At 40.0% G+C, this 20,166-nt stretch overlaps 1 protein-coding gene across 2 annotated transcripts in view; it reads left to right on the top strand.

Moving 5' to 3' along the window:
* Positions 1 to 6,408: 6,408 nt before the first annotated feature.
* syde2 (synapse defective 1, Rho GTPase, homolog 2 (C. elegans)) overlaps positions 6,409 to 20,166 on the top strand; it is a 39,766-nt gene continuing 26,008 nt past the window's right edge. For both annotated transcript variants that reach the window (XM_088927966.1, XM_088927967.1), the window contains exons 1-2: positions 6,409 to 8,724; positions 15,929 to 16,654. In XM_088927966.1, the coding sequence (XP_088784092.1) occupies positions 6,603 to 8,724; positions 15,929 to 16,654 (2,848 nt within the window). In that variant the 5' untranslated portion in view covers positions 6,409 to 6,602. The remainder of the gene's footprint in view (positions 8,725 to 15,928; positions 16,655 to 20,166) is intronic.

Genomic DNA, 20,166 nt, shown 5'->3' with positions numbered 1-20,166 from the left:
CTCTATTAGGAAGACATTTATTCTGTATTTTTTTAGATCTGAAGGAAAGGAAACATTTTTTGTTACATAGGGTAATAATACAGTACTATACTAAGAGGCATTAAGCAAAAAATCCTGTGCTGTTGGCTTTCATAGTCATTTAGATAGATAGATAATACTTTATTAATCCCATAGGGAAATTGATGTGTTACAGCAGTCCAGCCCAAGACAAGCAAAACAGACATCAGAATAGTTATAAAACAAAAGACAAACAAGATAAATAAAAATAAATAAATACATACAGTAGGTGTGTGCAAAATGTGCTGATCATAGTCACTGTAAAAACATTAAAATATGTGCAAAATGTGCATAGGTTTATACAGACTGATTGTCCAAAAAGTACAATGGAGTAAACATGCTGTCCATAGAGGAGCAAATGAAGGGCTAAAAGTCCTAGCCTAGGGACAAATGAAAGGCTAAAAGTCCTAGCTTAGGGAATTTTTAATATTACATTTTAATATTAAATTAAATTTTTACCATATTAAAAATTTACTGAATTTTTAATATGGTTTTAATTTTACAAACACTTTTGTACTACTAATTATATTTCAGACATCACCTAAGTTTCTGTGTTTTTCTTGTATTAAGTTCTGTTAACATCTTATCATTAATCAATAATCAACCTCTATAAAGAAGCTATAGAAAATATATTATACAATACAAATACATCATCTGACTAATCCTTCAGTTGTCCAAAATATTTGAGTTGGTGTCATAGAATTGTTTATATTATTATATTATATATGTTATGTATATGCCCTGCAGCTTCTGAATAATATTACCTTCTGACGTCTTCCAGTCAATAATTTGTTTTTGATTTTAAAAAATTGAGTACAATATACACAGATTTGTTAAATATATATTTTATTAATCCCCAAAATGCTTATGTTTTTATTTTTAAGAAAAAATAACTTGTTCAAGTGATTGTCAGAGCTGTGTTTTCAAAGCTCAGTGTGACAGTCAGACAGGTACCCTGCATGCCTATAGGTAGGGTTGAGACAGCAGAATGAGCACATTCTAGCCTGAGCTTGTAAGGTCCCTGAAGGCAGAGTGTGGTCAATAGTGGTTTGGTTCTGGTCAGTACTGGGATAGGAGACAACAGCTAAAAGCACATTATTGGTGTAAGAGGTATTGGTGAACCAGTAGGTGGCTCTCCTCCCAGTGGGCCAAAATTTGAAACCAATCAATGCCCCAGTAACAAAGAAGCATTTGTGATGTGATCTGTACCAGAAATGAGATGTTAAAACTGAAAATGCAGGAACTGAATGTTCTTGGTAGAATAGTTTTACTAGTTGTTAACTTACAAGCTGCTCAGAGTACATAAAAACTGTATAGCATCTGAAAACTACATACAGGTACATCGCCAGACTCCACACTTTCCCCTGCTCCCACACCTCAGTTGCTCCTGTGAAAAATGCCAGACAAGCAATGGTCAGATTAAGCTTTAATGACTTTACTAGACTATACTCCCCTTTTAGTATAGAAACACTCATTGGGGGCACATAGAATAGTGGGTATGTCTCTGATCTCGTGACTGGTGGGTTGTGAGTTCAGGTCCCTGCTGCTGTTGAACCTTGAGTCACACACTTTACCCTGTGTACTCCAATCCACCCTGCCATATAAACAGGGACCAGCAGTGCTGGGGGGGTTGATCACTGCGATGGACCAGCTTCGCGTCTCAGGAGAGTCACATGCTCTCGTCCGCCTGTCTCCATGGAAACTAGGATGAGCTCTGGCCTGGTGAGTCAATATGGTTAGGTTACGTTAATTATTTTTACAAACCTATGTTTTCACTTTTCAATGAATAAATCCATACTATAGTTACAGTTGTTGTATTCTGTTATAATCTTGTTTAGAAGAATTGGTTTCAATTATTTACTAAGATCAACCTCAACTGATGGCTAACAAGATTCAAGAGAGTTTCAAGTTTGCCGATATGGCACTTTTCATAATGGTTTAAAAACACACATTGCATAGTTTTGTACACCTATCAAATTCTTTGAGACATTACATTACATTGATGTTTTCTAAGTAAGCAATCTCTTAAAGGTTATGTACAATATGTTTTAAAGCTAAATGATCAAATTAAGTGATATAACCAGTTCACTGTTTTTTATTTTCCAGGTTTTTTAAATTAAAACTTACCATGCAATGGTAAAATGGGCATTTTTAGAGAAATGCAGACCTATTAGTTTTTAAATATGATGCTGTCACCTTTGTGTTAAGAAATAAAAAAAATGGATCAGTTTGTCTCATTTCAGTATGATTGTGAGACTCCTGTCTTACATACAGTACATTCCATAAATATCAAATTGGCCAGAGGTTATTTTTCTTCTGTTTGCTGAAATGCTTTTCCAGCTTTTTGTGAAGGTGTTGATTTGAACAAAGATTGGAGGGTCTGCTTCTTAGTCTGGGAGTTTCATTAACATGCCTGGACAGGGGAATGCTACAAGTATGTGCCAACATGTGCTTTAACTTAAAGCAAGAAAGCATTTTCAGAAAAGGTCATTCATTATGGTCACTTACATACTTGAACACAAAAAATGAGGACATTCCATTAGATAAAAGGTTTCTGCTGTTGTTCCTACTAATACAGTGATGCGTTCAACATTTAATTGCAGGGCTTTTACAGCTCATTATTTTCAATTTTGTATAACATGGAAATCCCATAGTTGTTTCCTTCATAGTCCAGTGGAGTGCTATAAAATGAACATGTGAGTTTTTCAACAGTGCTGTACTGAATACACTCTCTTATTTCAGAATTGGCTTCCCAGCTCAACATGACAAGGCGGGAGAGAGAGGGCGTTGTGCGGCCACGCTCCCACACAGGAGGATACTCACCCTCTCACACATCAGATAGGTCCTCTATGAGAACAGAAAATAAATGGTACTTCAGCTTTCCAATTACAAGACAAGAACTGCAAAAATGATAACTACATTTTATTTGTAACAAACTATTATCTACTGAAGTATAAAAGAAACAAAGCACATCTAATGCATTGTTTTAATTTGTGTTCTTATGTAAACTCCCTGATGTCTAACATCTCCATAATGAAATAGTTTCACAATGAATATTGTATTCCTAAGCTTGGAATCAGAGTTGGACTTCTGATTTTATTCAGCATTTCTATGACCTTGCAAACATTCATTTAAAGTGAGTAGGGAAAGAGCATCTTAAACACAGTACCTTGAAGAAATTAAGAACATGGATGAGGAATGAAAGTGTTTTGTGTTGGGCTGTGTTCTGCCTTCTACTGTTCTACTGTCTGCCTGGGTAGCTGGTGGCTTTTCTCTCTTCCCATCTAACTTGTTGCCTGTTTTGGTTCTGGAAGACCATTAGTGCAACATTGGATTTCCATCTGTCTGGCTCAGACAGGCATTGAAACATGGCTACTCTGAGCATGGGAACACTGGACTGGCCCTTTTCCTTAGCCCACTCTGGCATTTCCACAAACATAAATTCCACTGTGAAGTATCCTTCTCCACTTGTCTGTGCGGTTCAGTGTGAATATGGAATGAAGGATTTCCAGCACCAGAACACCTCACTCCTCTTACACAGATGCCTGTGGAAAACCACTGAAAGAGAATGAACATGCAGTCGTGATAAATAAGGTAATGCAGGCTGAGTGAAATGAACATTATCAGATTGCCTGATTGCTTCTGACACCACTGTAGCAAATGGTCCAAATGGAAACAATCCCAGGGGATTACAGATCAAACTCTGGTTGCAGACACCAGTAGTTATAATCTTGTACTCTGTCATTTCCTGTGCTGACATTTCTTGGCTTTTATTATTAAGTTCAGCTCATTCATTAAAACAAATCTTGCAACCTTGAAGTAAGCAACTGCACCCATTGTTAGATTCTATCTAGAAAATGACATTGTACTGGAGGCATGCCAAAGAAGTTGAAGCTGTGTACTGTTTCCCTTACAGTTTATATAGTGCTTTGATATAAAATACATTGTGCATTTGCACACATATTGCAGTGGTTGACTACACTATGGATTCTCTACTTAGCTTGTTCCAGTATGGGCAAGTAAGGAGACACTCAGCCAACAAGTGCATATTTTATTATACTGTAGGTAGTCAGAACTAAAATAGAGACTGATGTGTGAGGCAGTAGGATTCCATGGGTAGTTAGCATGGATTTAGAAAGGCCAGGTTTTGCCTAACAACCGTGTTGCTTCTTTGAACGAATGACAGCAGAAATACACACATAGCATGTAAGTCAAGTATATTTAGTTCCACATAACCATTATTTTAAAATAATTTCATTTTTAGTTTTTAAATCTCAGAAAGGAAGCCTTCAAGGCTCTCATGTATCTGGATGAAGAATAGACTGATAGAAAACACTGCAGACAAGGGGTGTGTTGACATGTGAGATGACATAATTAGTGGAATACCACAACGATCTGCTCTTCCCAAGTTATGTTAATTATATAAACTCTAGAATAGTTAGTAAACTAGTTAGGTTTCCAGATGACTAACACAGAAGTATTAGTGAACACTGTAGATGTAGGAGAGCCCATTCAAACATATTTAGATATAAACCAAGACAGGGCAAACACTTGGTCAGTGATATTTAACGTAGACAAGGGCAAATTATGCTATTTTATAAAGGCAGTAAAAACTTTAACTACAGATCCTATGGAAAATACCTACCTGGAAGATGTATGGGAACAACTTTGCGAAAAGACAAGTGTTTATAATGACACATAATTTACATCTCAGACCTAGATAATGAAGGGAAGCAATAAAAAGGGCACCAAATTGTTAGGATATGGTTAAGGTGTAGAAATTAAATTAGGGATATCAAGTTGAAAGTATATAATACACTAGTAAGACTTCATTTATAATATTGTAATTTTGGTCACCATGCTATAAAAAAGATATTGCTGCTCTGAGATCAGTCGAGAGAGGAGCAACCTGATCCATCTGGTGATGAAGGGGATGTTCTACACTGACTACATGAAGGAACAGAACCTTTTTAATCTTGAACAATATAGACTACGAGAGGACTTGAACTCCTCACAGGTGTTAACAAAAGCAACCCGGCCGACTTCTTCAGAATAGTGACACGTTATACATTTTTGTTCGTCTGACAACATACAACCCAGATTTTATGAACGCGTTAAAAAGTCTTGCAGAATGTGTTAGTCTGCCACGATCCACAGACCACACACTCCACAGTGTCTTTTCCAAACAGGTGCATTTCCAGCAAATTTTAACACAACACCCTTACCGAGTCAAATTCACACATACAGAATATAACATAACAAGAGATCACATGGAGTTTTTTCTTTCAAAATCTGCTGCAGTCAAATTCCTTTTGAACAATAAAATTGTAATTGTTTATTGCAATGTTTTTGTTCTTCATTATGCATAATTTATAATCGCTGGAATGCGCTTGGCTTCTATCCATTCTGTAACCCTATCAGACAAGTACGTCATGCATTGTGTGCGCGGTGTTGTTTTTCTTTAATAAAGGATTCAGTCGTCAAATGTGAATTTTTGAATTGTTATAATATGCTACAGACGTAGCGTATTAAACCGAATTGCAAACTGTATGTTAATTGTGTCCTACATAACAAAAACATACCAAAGAAATGACTTGAGCTTTGGCAGCCAGAGTCCCTACAAGTCAAAAAACAAACGTAGCAATGTGTAACAAAGATTGCTACACAGCTAGTGCAAATGTTACGCTGTTTCTGATTTGCATGCATTCTTTAGGCAACGTTAAACGGATTTTATGGTTATTGCTGAGCCATTTATCTTTGCGTAAACATTTTCAAATCCGCACAGCCTCACAAAATGTGAAAAAAACTGTTTTTTTCAGCCGATCTAGTCGAAGCTGCGGTCATTTTAATTGCCGTGTGAAATGACGTTTCCAACAGGCGATTACATAGTCTCCAGACACTTAAGAGCAAATCACTGTATTTTATGAACCCGATCGTTTCATTTTCACTGTTTATTATCCTAACACATCTCCAAACATTAAAATAGCTGCTAAATTGTATATATTTGTGTGTATATGCTATATGTACTTGGTACGACCACCAAGTATTTAACAGCGCTGTCAAACCCACGGATTTGATTTCATCTGACTAGACAAGAGCAGCTCTATCATTATTCGGTTTTATATTTTTAAGAAACCACAAAACCGGCACTGTCTCCGTGTGTTTGTAAAATGCTGTTGCAAGTCATATTAACCTTTTAGCCGTCTAAATGCGCAACTCCAAAAGACGGATTGTAATTAAGAAAGTCGAGTTTTCATCCAAATGCGGGTACGTGTGAGAGAACACACCGGAAAAAAGGTGTTTGGAGGTAGAGTTTGCGCAATAGGGTTTTAACCTTTCACCCCCAGAAAATATTCCAAGTATTTGAATCCAGGGGGAGAGAGAGGGTGCAAGCGAGCAAGCTGTGGAAAGAGAGAGGTGACAGTGGAGAATGGAGTGCTCTGTGGAGCGCCGGAGAGTTTTCACTGGGAAAAAGGTTATCCAGCTGGCTTTCAGCTCGCCGGAGAGCGCCCACTGAGCCTGGAGAGACGCAGGGCCGGAAAGGAATGGCTGATCCTCTGCGGAGGACTTTGCTAGCAAAACTTCGGGGGAAGAAATCCAAGAAAGGGACGGCAGCTGGTGGACTCAGCGTTGCTGCCAATGTGGGTCACCGTGAAGGTAAAGAAAGGGTTTTGCGAAAGCGAGACGAGCAAGCACGGCAGGCTAGAATAAGCGCTGCGGGTTTGAGTGTCGAGCCAGAAGCGATGAGGGGCAGAGAGAGCTGCTGGAACGGGGGCTGCGAGCCTCCGAGCGGGGAGATCAGTGTGGTGCTTGAGAGTGCCTTGGCTCAGTGCGAGACCTTCGGGAGCATAAGCAGACGGGGGGATCCGCACGGTCAGAGCAGCGAGGAAGTGCGGCTCAGGGGTCGAGTTAATGAGGAACTCTTGGGGGTCTCAGTTCAAAGACAAACTCAGGCGAGGGGGAGCGACAGAGACGAGATAAGCGGGTATAATGAGCAGGATCTCCATTCCGTGGCACAAGTACGACCTCTGGAACAGAAAATGCAGCCTGCCGTCGTCCCGCAGCATTTTTCCGGGGACTCGATAGGGTTTGGGACTGGTGAAAATCGTGGTTTAAGCCGAAGAAAGGGTTTTACAGATGCAAGGGAGGTGAATTTGACAGACGGGCAGTATCTCGTTTCAAAGAATAATAGAACAAACGTGGGCTGTGAAAAAGATCTGAAGATCCGCAGCGACGGAACTGATTTCTCCCAGCAACCTGACTCCTATCTGGGATTCCCGGAGACCTTTAAAGACAGAATAGACAACAATTTGCCAGCCGGTCACAAACGAATATTCGAAACAAATTTTAACATGAACGTCAAAGAAATGCGTCGGCTTGCTGGTCCCGGTCAGATCCAGCACAACGACAATGACAATTTAGAGGAAAAGTTTATCGACCATACTGAAAGTTACGAGGGTTGTTCAGTATTTACTGGACAGTACAAAATCGCCAGTTTACAGAATACAGCGTTTTTCCCCACCGAATTGGAGATTTACGATGCAAAACTGGCTTCGTATAGCATTAGTGTTAGAGAGAGTGTGCAGCGACACAATTCAGTCTACAGTGAAGAAGACGATTACTATGATAACGAAAGTCTCCCATATTATGAACCCGACTCGCAAAACTGTAAGTTAAATTGCGTTCATGGCTCGAAAGGTGTAGAAATCGCCAGTCTGGTGCATCCCGAAGCAAAAGCCAGCCTGCAAAATGGGCCAGAGAATAGCGCACGAGAAACAGACAGGTTGAGGACCAAGCTACAAGAAGCCTATTACTTGCTCATAAATGCAATGAACGACATCAGCTTTGAAAATCAGGTTGGTCTTAACGGATACACAGACCGGGGCAGCACGTCCAGCAGCCATTCTCAGGAAAGTGTGTGCTCGCAGGCGTCCGTCAAGGCTGCGGACAGCGATGCGTGGTCCGCTGGAGACCACAGCGCCCAACAGCTGTCCGACACGGATTCATTACAGGCGAGTCACTGTGACCCCCGCGAGCCGTGTCCCAGGAGCAAGAGCTCTCCAGTTAGCAAGAGCTTTGAAAACTTATCGGCTGTGAAAGTAAGGTCTTCACTCCAGAGGTCGGCTAGCGATGGAGCTATGAAATACCCTCGGGCGTATTCACAGTGCGCTGCCTCGACCCGTCTTGTTAAAAAAGATGGTGGAAGTGAGGTGTACGGTGTAGCTGTAGAAGACGGGCATGCCAGGCGGGGTTCCCCGTACGATTGCTTGTGTAGCGATGACTTCTTGCAGGACAGTGGGGAGAACGGGACTCTGAACGGGAGCGGTGGCTCAGTACACAGCCTCTCGGGCTCCTCCGATAGTGCCGAGGCTCACGGTGGGGTGCAGGATTTTAAAGATCGCCGCGGAGCGTCTGCGAAGCCACACGGGGTCACCGTCAACAAGATGCAGGAGTGGATGCAGAGGGGGCGCATGCTGTCTTCAGAAATGAAGCAGCGCATCGCGGGGTCTTCTCTCTGCGGCCAGGGACCCCCCAGTTCGTTGGCCGGCCGTGCCATCAGGAAAGACGCCTCTTCCAAGAGGACGCCACCCTCGGGGCTGATGACCACGCCTCAAGGCAGTAAGACCGCTGGGAGCGCGACTCCTTGCCAGGCAGCCCAGCAGACAGGTAGGCACGTTGCCCTGACGGTGGGATCCATGCTGTCTTGGCTCCCGGTCTGTCATCTTCTGTCCGAGATCCTCTGGGTGACTTCTGGACGCAAAGCAAGGGGCTGCGCTCAGCTCTTTTCTTTCCCTGTGGGTTTAACACTGGTGGAGGGGTCTCTCTTTCCGTGTGGTGTAGGTAGTTGCAAGGTGAAAGTTTTGCTGCAGAAAATCAAGAACTAACGCACTCTTTAGCACCCTTTAAATGTTGCTTCAATAACTGATCATTGCCATTGAATCACACAGTTTTGCATTGTTTTAAAGTTGTGTAAAAAAGCTTGGAATACAGGCGTTTATATTGTGGATATAGACTTTGGAGTTCTTATGGAATGATATTGGAGAGTATGTGCTGCTGTAATGTTACCCGAGTCCTGGGTTGTGTTTCAGGCAGGTGCTTTTTGATGTGGAGTTTGCATCTTCCTGCCTGTGCTTGCGTGAAATTGCTCCATGTGCTCTGGATTCCTCCTACCTTTCAAAGCCATGCTGGCTAGATGGACTCTGGACTCTGAATTGTTCCTGTGTGTGTCTGCCCTGCGATGGGCTGGTGTGTCTCTCCTTGTGCCCTGTGCTTCTGGGGTGCACTGTGGTTTCCTCAGCCTTCACCAGCTGCTGGGTGCTTTTTAAAATAGATGGATCAGTGCTACAGGACTAACTCTAGATTTTGTTCTGTACTTCTCTAGCCTAATTCCTAGGCAGTATTTTAATAGAATTGATCCAACTATAATTTTATTCTTAAAACTTTTTTTCACTATTGTGATTTAGTGTGTGGATTGTTATACTTAGGCCTGCAGATAATTATCACTGCAGTCATTCACAATAGATATTTTTATTTTATATTAGTAAGAAAATCCTTTATTCTGGTGATGCACAGCAGCAAGCAACTGGGAGCAATGCCCACTGTGAAATCAGTAATGGTGGGTCTGTTGCTCTTCTGATCTATATCAACAATTTTAATGTAGTAAGGAAACTAGTCCAATGTGCTGATGATGCTGAAACAGGGGGAGTGGAAAATACAGACACAGCGGCAAGATATCTGGTCTCTGTGAATTTAGTCATATATGGACAGGGTGAGAGATCTAAATCTTTTTGGTTTAGAGCAGGGAAGATTTAAAAAAATGGTCTAAGTATACAAACTCAAGCACTTCTTCATTATAGAGAATAGTGGGTCTCTGGGACTGGGCCTCGACCTCTTGGCTGGTAAGCCTAATTCTGGGCAACTTCAAGAAATGACTGGGCGACATTCACTCAATTACTAAACTACCAAACGAGCAAAACGGGGCCGAATGGCAGAGGGGCTATTCGTTTGCAGCCTTGTCTCAGTCTCTTATGTTATTGAGGAAAAATAACATTAAGGCTGTGTTGCCCTTTTAAGTATAGCCATTTTAGAATATTGAGTGAAAAATGCAGAAAATGCTTTTATTCTTTAATTTCTGATTCCTGTTATAGTTCTTATTGTAAGATTAGCTGCAATACCTATTAGTAGTATTTTCTAATGCTTTTCAGTTTTAGAAAACTGTGGCTGTAGTAGCTGGTACTATTAGGGAATTGAGTTTCAGACAATCTAAATGTGCCTGTTGTTGAAGACCTGTGCAGTTCTGAACCAAGGGTATCCATACCTTGTAGAGAGTGTGTTGTGTGTGTTGATATTGGGATAAGCCCGTGGTCTTTACAGAGCTTTGCTTACAAAATCAAACGCTGTATGTATTGGACAACCTGTGATGGTTACGTGACATGTCATGTAACGCCAGAGATGTAAATAAAGTTACCAGCACAGCAGGTATAATTGCATGGAAGGATTCAAAAGGCCTGCCTGCTAGTAGTGTATTTCATATTAATATTTCCAGGTCATGTTGTTTTACAAAATTTAGAAAAATTGTACAGATTCAGAAAGCTTACACTTCTCCCGATTTTGCAGTTGTAATTGTTTCCAGTTGATCATCATATTTCTTGTAGTGAGGTTTTTAAACTTTCATCCTATGATCTGTATTAAAGTGTTAAATAGTTTGCAAGTTATTTAGTTCCTGAGAGAAACAGTCTTGTCAGAGGGAGGAACGGGGCTCCAGGCTTGATTCATTCATTTTTGCTTGGATGCTTCCTGCGTGTCCTGCACGTGTTTGCGTTTTCCACCGGGATCCTACAGACACTTTTTGTCCGAGCACCAGAGGGGCACATGATTGTTTGTTCAGAGGGAGCAACTGCAGCCCTGGCTTTGCCAGTGAGGCTGCTGTCTTTCCCCGATTCGTGTTGCTGGCTTCTCACAGCTCATGTGTGAACAATATCTCTGTTTGCTGAGAGGAGGCTGCTAGCTGGGGAAGCACCCTGTCTGCAGGGTTGTGTTATGGATGATTCTCAAAGTACAGTAGCTCCAGGAGGATCAGTTTTTAAGTGAAAATACCAGTTTTTAGACAATCTGGAAAAAAGCCCTCATACGTCATGAAGGAGCTATGTGTATTGAGGTCACTTGGCAGATTACTACTGTAAAATCATTTAGCTCCTGATAAAAATAGCCCTTTTCTCATTTATAAGCCTAAGATCTACAATTACAGTAAGCATATTTTTTCATATATACTGTGCAGATGGTTTTAATCTGAGTTTTAGTTTTATATTCATATAGTAAAATGAATTGAACCCAATTGAGCAGATGCACAACTTTAAATATTCTAAAATGACACCGAAATTTAGATTGGCTGATGGTTCTGGTTTTTGTAGTGTTTCATTTTCACAACGGTGTATGCAGCTGGCATTTAGCAGAAGTATTGAAAATTTCCTCTATGCATTCAAGTTTGGATTTAGAAAAATAATTCCTAATTTCCTCTGTTATGCAAAGAAGAATCAGTTGTGTCAGCCATGCAGTACTACAGTGAAAGGGCTGGCTTTTAAATATTTTTAATATTCCCAAATAAGGTAATGCACTAAAACAGTATATTTGAGTCCATTACAGCTGATTATGACTATTTCCATTGTCTTACCTATGTTCTACTGTTCAGACATAGTCAGTGAAATTCAGATTCTCTTTCAAGAATGTAAACACACTGTCCCACAGACGATGTGGATTAACAGGGGATGTTGAAACAAGACAGGACTTAATTATCAGATTGTCGGCAGAAGTGCAGGCAGTGTGGAACACCCTGTAACCTGTATTGACTCCAGACAGGTGAGCTTTGTGAAGGTCCCTTTTGGTTTCCCTGCAGGGGTGAAGGTAAGATCAAAAGGTCCTCTAATTTAACTCAAATTAACTCTGCTGTCAGGGACTTTATTAAGAGGGGCTCAAACAGGCAGCCCGGGGTGTAAGAATTCCAGACATATGAGGGGTCTCTTCAGTGTTTGGCATGCAGGTCACCAGGGAGCTTTATTTTGTTTGCTGTACTGAGGGGTCACTAGACTTACCAGAGGAATGGAGCTTAAATTAAATCTTCTGCAGTCAGCAGTGGGGTTGCATCCCTGCAGGGGTTTAACCATGATCGGCGTGAAGGCCTTTCTTTCTGTACTTTTTTTCTCTAGTATCTGGTTTAGCTTTGCTCCTAGCAGGTAGAAAATCAATGACAGCTGAAGTGAAGAGACCAAGGCTTCTACAAAAGAAACCTGTGGTGTCATTTTAACTGAAAACTGCAACATAATTATCTTTTAGCAGATAAACTCAAGCTTAATTTATCAGAAAAACGTGCTCCATTGTGGACTCATCTTTCACCAGTGTCCACGAAAGTATCCTCCTTTAATTACTGATGTTAGTTGCAATTTCTGATCCAGATCTGCATTTTAACCACCATAAGAGCCGTAGGCAATGTGGATTTCTGTGGTGCAGGAAATTAATAATTGAGTTGCTTACGATTTATAGCAAATTTCATTGCTTGAGTCATGTTAAGGCACATTTTCCTGACTGTTTATTGAATGCCAAGTTTTGCAGGTGATCTGTGCTGGTTTTCAGTAAACTGCTTTTTGTAAAAGTGCAATGCAGCCTCTTCTTTTGAGTTGTTCCTGTAATGAATGCTGGTACTTTTCTAGAGGTAGAAGTGTTGTTACCAGCAGTGCAAAGCTCTCAAAAGTATTTGGCTTATTGCAACACCTTCTGAGGGTTTATTTCCGGGGGCTAGGATAGAGAAAATTAATTAATATTGCATGTTAGATACATTTTTATAAATATTAATTAATTGCTTGTATGTGTATAGTGCTTTTTATCACAATGAGCTTCTGATTTTGAAAGGGACCCGTTTTATCCCTTTCTGAAGTGCTACTCTCCACTTGGGTAACACACCGTGGCCATTCTGCACCAGCAGCACCATTGCACAGCAGATCGGTGGAGGCGTACATGCTTACACCAGAAGTATGGTGTAACATAACCTGCTTCTCTGTGTATTTAATGTTCTGAAGCATTTGTTTCTTTTATCGTCTTGTCTAATTTTAATCTAGCTAGAGAGTAACACATTTGCATCAAGTTGTAGAGTATGCACAGTGATGTGTCCTGTTTACAGAACACTGTGGACAGGATCTATTCCATGGCTTCAGAGTGTGAAAACAGACAGAAAAGTAGCAAATATGTTTCTTCCATCTGGAATGCATTGCATGTGAGAGCTTGCTCTTGTGTTGTTATGAAAGACCCCATGCAGGTATACACGCCATAGTCAGAGATAGCAGTTAATGACAAGCAGATTAGCATCCAGAGACTTTTTAAAAGGGAAGTTGAAGCACCGTTACTTTGTTTTTTTAACAAATGTTTGTGCACACTTGAATTAATGTAAATAGATTTTTCAATTTTAACTCTTCATGTGAAAGGCATGGCTTATTCTGCATTAACAGATTATATTTGCAAAATAGTTAGAGAATAATTTTCATCTGGAAATCTGTGCACTTCATTGGTGTGACAGAGAGACATTTTCAGTTTGTTTTTTACATTAAAACTGTAACCATTTTATCTAAATCTATCAATCCTAATGTGCAATAATGCTGTTTTTCTTAGCTGGCTGTACATTTCATTAAAAGTTGTTTTATCTATGCCCTTTTTATGAACACTATTTAAAAAAATATTCTCCTTTCAAGCACAAAACTTTTAAACATTTGTTTAAATGTCCAGTTATATACAGTACACTCTTTTCCCTGCACAGCAGCAGTGTTGCTATTCCTGTTTTGGAGGGAAATTGCCTTTTTTACAGATAAGGAATTGTAATTTAATTTAATTTGACTTTGTCAGCCAGCCAGTGTATTCTTGTTTTATAAGGGAACTGTACATTGGAGTCTGTAATTTTGGGATTACAAATATGATTTTGAGAAATCCATGTTTCCTTTAGGAGAGGAAAACTTGTTATTAACAAGTGAAGGTATTTGCCTTGGAGAGTCTGCATTTTACAATATTTTTTCTACACAGCATTTTTTAAATAAGATAAGAACCGGAACTCAAGGTTTAGAAAGGCTCATGCTGATTTTAAGTTAACTCTTCACATGACCATTTGCTTATTTCTTTCATATTCTCACTTATCCAAATCTTCTTGGAGTGGGATAGAGGAATATTGAGCTCACATTTTTTGCTTTTTGTTTTGCTTTTTCCACACATCACTACAATATGTCCTTGATACAGTTACTGTTTAGGCTTTTGTTTCTTAATTAGAAAGTGAACTATGAAGTAAAGTTATTGTTAAATAAATTATTAAGCCATTACATAATAACGACTGAGTGACCCTGTAAGAGGATTCGGTTTTGCTGCTGTATGAATGTGGGAAAAATTAAATTGCCTGCAAACCAACACTATGTGCATGTCAGTTGAATAAAACAAGAATGTTTTTTGTGTAGAACGTTTAAAGCATTTTCCTCCATGAAAAATTAATCCTTATAGTGGCAAAATGTGGCTTACGTTTCCCATTGCAAAATGGGAAGGTTCAATGCCTGTGTATTTTCACGGCTGCAGTATTCTGATGCTCTGGATTCTTCTGTCAAAGTGCACTGAAAAGCTAGACTGAGCTGTGCGGCCTTTAACTCACAGGGTAACCATAATCTGCATGTAAAGTGCTGGTGAGCAGTGCCAGGGGGTTGTAGCTGGTTATTAAAGTTTGTGTTTGGTCACAAAAGGTTCTTGCAAGTTTCAGACAGACATGAGTAATTCATCACATTTTTGTTGGTGTATTAATCGCAGGGTAACCACTGAGTTACTTTGACCCACCACTGTCTTTATGCTGCCCCCTTTCTGGGAAGTGGCCAGGGGTGAGAAAATCTGCCCAGCAATTAAACCAGAAATTGTGCTGTCATGGGCTTTAGACTGCCTGACATTTCAGACAAATGAAAACCACACTGATATGAGTTCAGTCATCTTGACCTGCTTTGTGGAAGGCACTTGCCTATGTGTACACACAAAATAGGTACAAGTAGACATAGGGAAAAGTATGTAGAAATGTAAAGTTAGTATATGTGAGTATATGTGTTTATTAAGCAGCAGAAAGGTGATGTCTAAAACACAGGTTTCTTAGTTCTGCTTTTTTGGGGTATGAAGATATGTTCATATACTGTATAACCTTCTTGGGTTTCTGTATGGCATTATAATAATGCTCATCAACTTGCAGTAACTGTAGTTCAAAACAAAAGTTCATGTCTTTATAGCCTGGTGTACAATGTTCTTGATGTGCCTTGTCATTTTGTAGACTTCACTTGGATTTGAAAACGGCTTTGTGACATGTCTCATGTGCTTTTCTGACGGGGGAGCAGAGTTATTTGATTTGCTATTTATGAGGTTACGTTTGTTTAATAAGGCCATACCTGTATATGTTTTGGCCTCTTACATTGTGAATGTAGGATACTTTAAAATGCTTAGGTGAAATATTTCAGTGTGTATAGAGAATCATACAAAAGCAATTTGAAATGCCAGTCTTTAAGGCAATCCCAAAGCAAGTTCTTGGCAAGTACTAAAGCAAACTGCTGTTGGGAATTGTTTTCTTGGAAATGTGTAAGCACACAGGAGAGTCCAAGCATGTTTAACAAAATTTACAATGATTTGCAAATTCATGTCTGTTGGAAGATATAATTGTTAAAATGCAATTTTTATTAAGAAAGATAAAAACGACTTGAGATACAGCCTGAATATTGCTTTATGCTCATGGCTATGGGACCTAAAAGGGTAAAAGACTTTGAATACTGTGGGTGTGCTGTGGCGCAGTCCAGGAAACTCAGACTTCTGTTTTTTCTTCCAGCCCTGATTGAGCGAGTGCACTGCTCCAGCATGGGCAGATGGGAGGCAAGAGTGACCGGCTGCTTTGAGGTGAATGAGCCCAGACTGACCGCTAACAGCATAACTGTGTCCAAAAAACGCAACTGGCTTCAGCAGAGCTCCAGCAGGAGCCAAACTTCGGAGGATAGCAGGGTACCTGCAGCAGCAGAGGAAGACCATGGCCACGTAGCCTCTTCCCCCAGCCCCTCCTCTGAAAGCCAGACGCTGGCAGGGGCTGTGACACCCCTAGAGCACAGGAAACCCTTGAGGCTCCAGCAGCCTCACAACGTTGTGACCCAGGCTGGTCCTGCTCCTCACAGAACTCTCCGGTCTGCCCTGCCCCATCATCGGCCTGTTGACCCCACGGAAGAGAACGATGCTGATGATGAAGGAGAAATCTGGTACAACCCCATCCCGGAGGATGAGGAGCCTGAGCTGCTCCAGGGCTCAATCCCAGAGCAGAGTCTCTCTGCCCAGCCCCAGTCCCCTCTGGCACAAGGGCCACAGTCCTCTGGAGCCGGCCCGAGGGATGGCGACTGTGCAGGGGGCCTCCTGAGCTGTGACACTTGGGAGGACTGTCAGGGTGCTCCGGCCAGCAAGATGAATCACACAAATGTTACTCATTCCACGGAATGTGTTCAGCTGCACAGACAGATGTTCACATGCAAGCCTGCAGATGAGAGCACAGCACCTCGGCCCACAGGAGCAGGTAAGCCTTTTCCCACCTCTGCCTGTTTAAGAAGAAAAGCATGAAGAAACAGAAGCCTTTCTAAGTGTTTTACACTGTATCAGTAAAGCAGTACAGGGTTAAATGCCATTTTTATCCTTTTTGAACATTTTGATATGGCATGTCCAATTACAAACTATCATTTTGACAAATCTCCAAGTGAACCCATAATTACGATTTTAATTGTACTTCTCTGCCGAACTCATGAGAGTCTGCCACTGAGAAACCCAAGTCACAGTTATGCCTCGGCTCAGGCCAGGTCTGATTGATTTTCATGCTTTGCAAGGCAAAGGTCTGGTCAGTTGCAAGTGGTCACATGTGGGTGAGTTTAATCACTCATTTAATTTGATCTGTTGAATTGGGGAAAAAAAGATCGCAGTTTAAGAAGCCCCATCTTGTTCTTTATTCATTGCTATAAATCACGTTGTTTCTGAGCTAATGGTTATATGTTAAAAAAAAAAGTTTACTGTAGCTTCTTAAAGGACTGTGGAGTTGAAGTTAAAGTAGAGTCCTGGAGGCAGAAGGCAACAATGCAAAATGTGCAACACCAACATGCTTGGGTTCATCTTCTCATAAAGGCCCCACTCTAGTCATCTTTATGCTATTTGTGAAACCTGTAATTTGGAAAAGAACAACTTTAAATGCTGAGCACATGCCTAATGCTTGCTTGTTGCCTGACTGTGTCTGCTGTAGCTCAGCTTGGAGGAGGTTTTGCTTTCTTATGGTCATGTAGGTACAAGCTAATGTAGTCAGTTTTATGGCCCTTGTAGCTCAAAGCAGACAGAGGAATGAAGGTGTAAACCAGGGGTGTCAAGCTAATTTTCTGTGGCAGACCAAATTTGGTTGAAATGTACTTCAAGCAGAACACAATTACTAAGCAGTATCAAAATACAAGACACCGCCGTTACATAGTACTGTTTATTCGTAGTGTTTTTGGTTTTTATTTCGCAGTAAAATGTCTCTCTTTAAAATGCAATTAACAGTCTGTCATCACTACACGTTGGTTTAAAAAACATATTGCCCTCTGAGTAAGGCATATATATTTTAGTATTATAAAATGTAATTTAAGATATACTGTAGATGTACACTTTGTAAATCTTGGTTCTGTTGAATATAAGATTAAATAGCTGAAAAAAATAAAAGAGCAATTATATATCCACCTCCTTCTATAAAAGCACTTGATTTTTATGCAGTTTTGATACAATGAAGATGTACAGTAATTAAGTACTGGACCTGTTTACTATACTGCATAGTAAACCATTTACACTATAACAGAATGTTGCCTATTTTAAACATCATGTCAGCAATATGTCTTGCTAGTGCTTCAAGTGTTACAAGAGCAAAGAAAATGAGGAATGGAATGAAAAAGTCAAACAAAAATTGCTTTAAATTTGCCTGCGCTGCACATGTTCAATGGTTTACATTTTTTAATATTTGTGTTATTTATTGTACAATTTTTAGTGGACTTCTTATAAACAACAATAGTGCTCTAATTTCCTACAGAATCAGCAACCGGTAAGGTTAAATGGACTTCGCATGACGATAAACACTGAAAATAGTGGACAATATTGGCAAGGTATCAAGTGACAAAGCAGCTCCTACAACTTTTGCTATTGCTCTTTGGTATCAGCTGCCTGTCCATATCAAGCATTTGAGATTTCCATCTATGTCTACAAAGAAATATAAATCTCTCCAATTTTCTTAAACCACGTGATTATTATTTTACTTCAGTGGCATAATTACAAGACCGCTATTACCATATTCAAAAATCATATTTTGACTTCATAAACAGTTGATGCAGTTTCAGTGAGGTCAATGGTGGTTCAGTCGCTAATTCAGTAGATAGTTTGTATGGAGTGTTTGCACAGGTCTTGCGGTATCAGTTTTATTCCCCACCATTTTTGTGCAAAGACCATCCTATCAGATTAATCTATGAGGTCATCAAGCAGAAGCACTGTGATTGGACAGAGGAACAGCACCGCAGAGAGTGCTGTGTATACAAGACTGATACAGTATCATCACCAAGGACACCTACTTCCTGTTCAGGGTCAGACAAAGCACAAGTTGAATCTGTCTCCAAAGGACACACATTCCCAAGAAACAGTCTTGGTGGGTTGGATCTGGCTGGCTGGCCACAAGTTTGACACCCGTAGTAGCCAACTCACGTCTTTGGAAATTTAGGATTTTAAGTGATTGCATGTAGAAGCAGTAATTAGGTCAGGCATGATAGAAGAGCTAGACATGTAAGAAGTATTATTTAAACTACAAACCTTTTGGTATCTCTGCCCTATTATTGTAACGGTCTTGGCTTGACTGACAGTGAGCAAACACAGAGCCCCTCTGACAGTCTTTAGATCTGTAACTTTCTACATTTGCAGGCTTTGTACCCAGGTTTGTAGAGAGATTTGCCTTTGGAGTTTGCATTAATAGACAAAAAATGGTTTCAGTAAGGAAATAAGGAAATTAAATGTGATTAAGTTTTCATTTTGAAGAAGAGGAGTAGCTTTTCAGATTATATTCTACATGTTGTATTTCATGTTTAGTGCTGTTAAGATCCAGTAGTTTGTAAGATGTTTCATATCCTGAAAGGTTAAAAGTTAAAATTTTTAAAGGTTTGCAATTCTAAAATTAAAACAAACTCCCTGTACAGCTCATTAGTTTTCTCAAATTATAGTTTCAATTCAAAGCTTCACTATAGTGGTTTAGTAGAACATACTTTGTGTGAAGTATCTTTGTGTAATTTGAAGACTGATCAGAGAATAAGACAACAAATACCTGTATATTTTCGTTCATTATATTTTATTGTTGTGAGCAAACTTGCAATGTGCTGGTAATGAATCATTTTAAAGGAATGAGTTTGGTTATACCCTGGATTTGCTGTGAAAGACTGGCTTTTCTATGAGAGAGCCTGTGGCTCTTGTTGACTTTGTGGTTATTCCACAGCTTGTCTCTCCCTGTTATCTGGTAACCTCAAGTCCTCTGCATCATCGGAAACTGTCGCCTGTAGAAGCTACACAATACTGTGCTGTTAAGTAATTAGTTATTTTGTGGTTCATTGCTTGCCATTCCTCATTCCCTGTAAACTACATATGCCTACAGTCCTTAAGATGTCATTTGAACTGATGTCCTTTCTAAATGAGACTGCAGTTTTTTTAAATTAAACCTTTCCACCAGATTGTTTTTATCTATCTGCGTGTTAGGAGGTTTAGATGCATCCTTTTTTCTGATTGCAAATTCTGCAGTTTAAAATGTTACCAATGAATGAATATGTGCAGAAATGCATGAGATAAACATTTAACGGGCTGTTTGCATGTTTCTTTTTTAAGTCTTTCAACTATTTACAATTTAAATTTCAGTAACATTGAAGACTTGTCCTTTTTTAAGATAACCCATTTTGGCCTGGTGTTCCAGTAGTAAAAGATTTTTAAGGTTTCCTTTTGTCTTTCTGATTTTTTTTGTGTGGTTGTGGGTCTCTTCTGCCTGAAATTGTGTGA

This window comes from Atractosteus spatula, chromosome 11 (genome assembly GCF_055471065.1).
Source record: "Atractosteus spatula isolate fAtrSpa1 chromosome 11, fAtrSpa1.hap1, whole genome shotgun sequence".
NCBI classification, from domain to species: domain Eukaryota; kingdom Metazoa; phylum Chordata; class Actinopteri; order Semionotiformes; family Lepisosteidae; genus Atractosteus; species Atractosteus spatula.
This window is presented reverse-complemented; position numbering and strand designations above follow the sequence as displayed.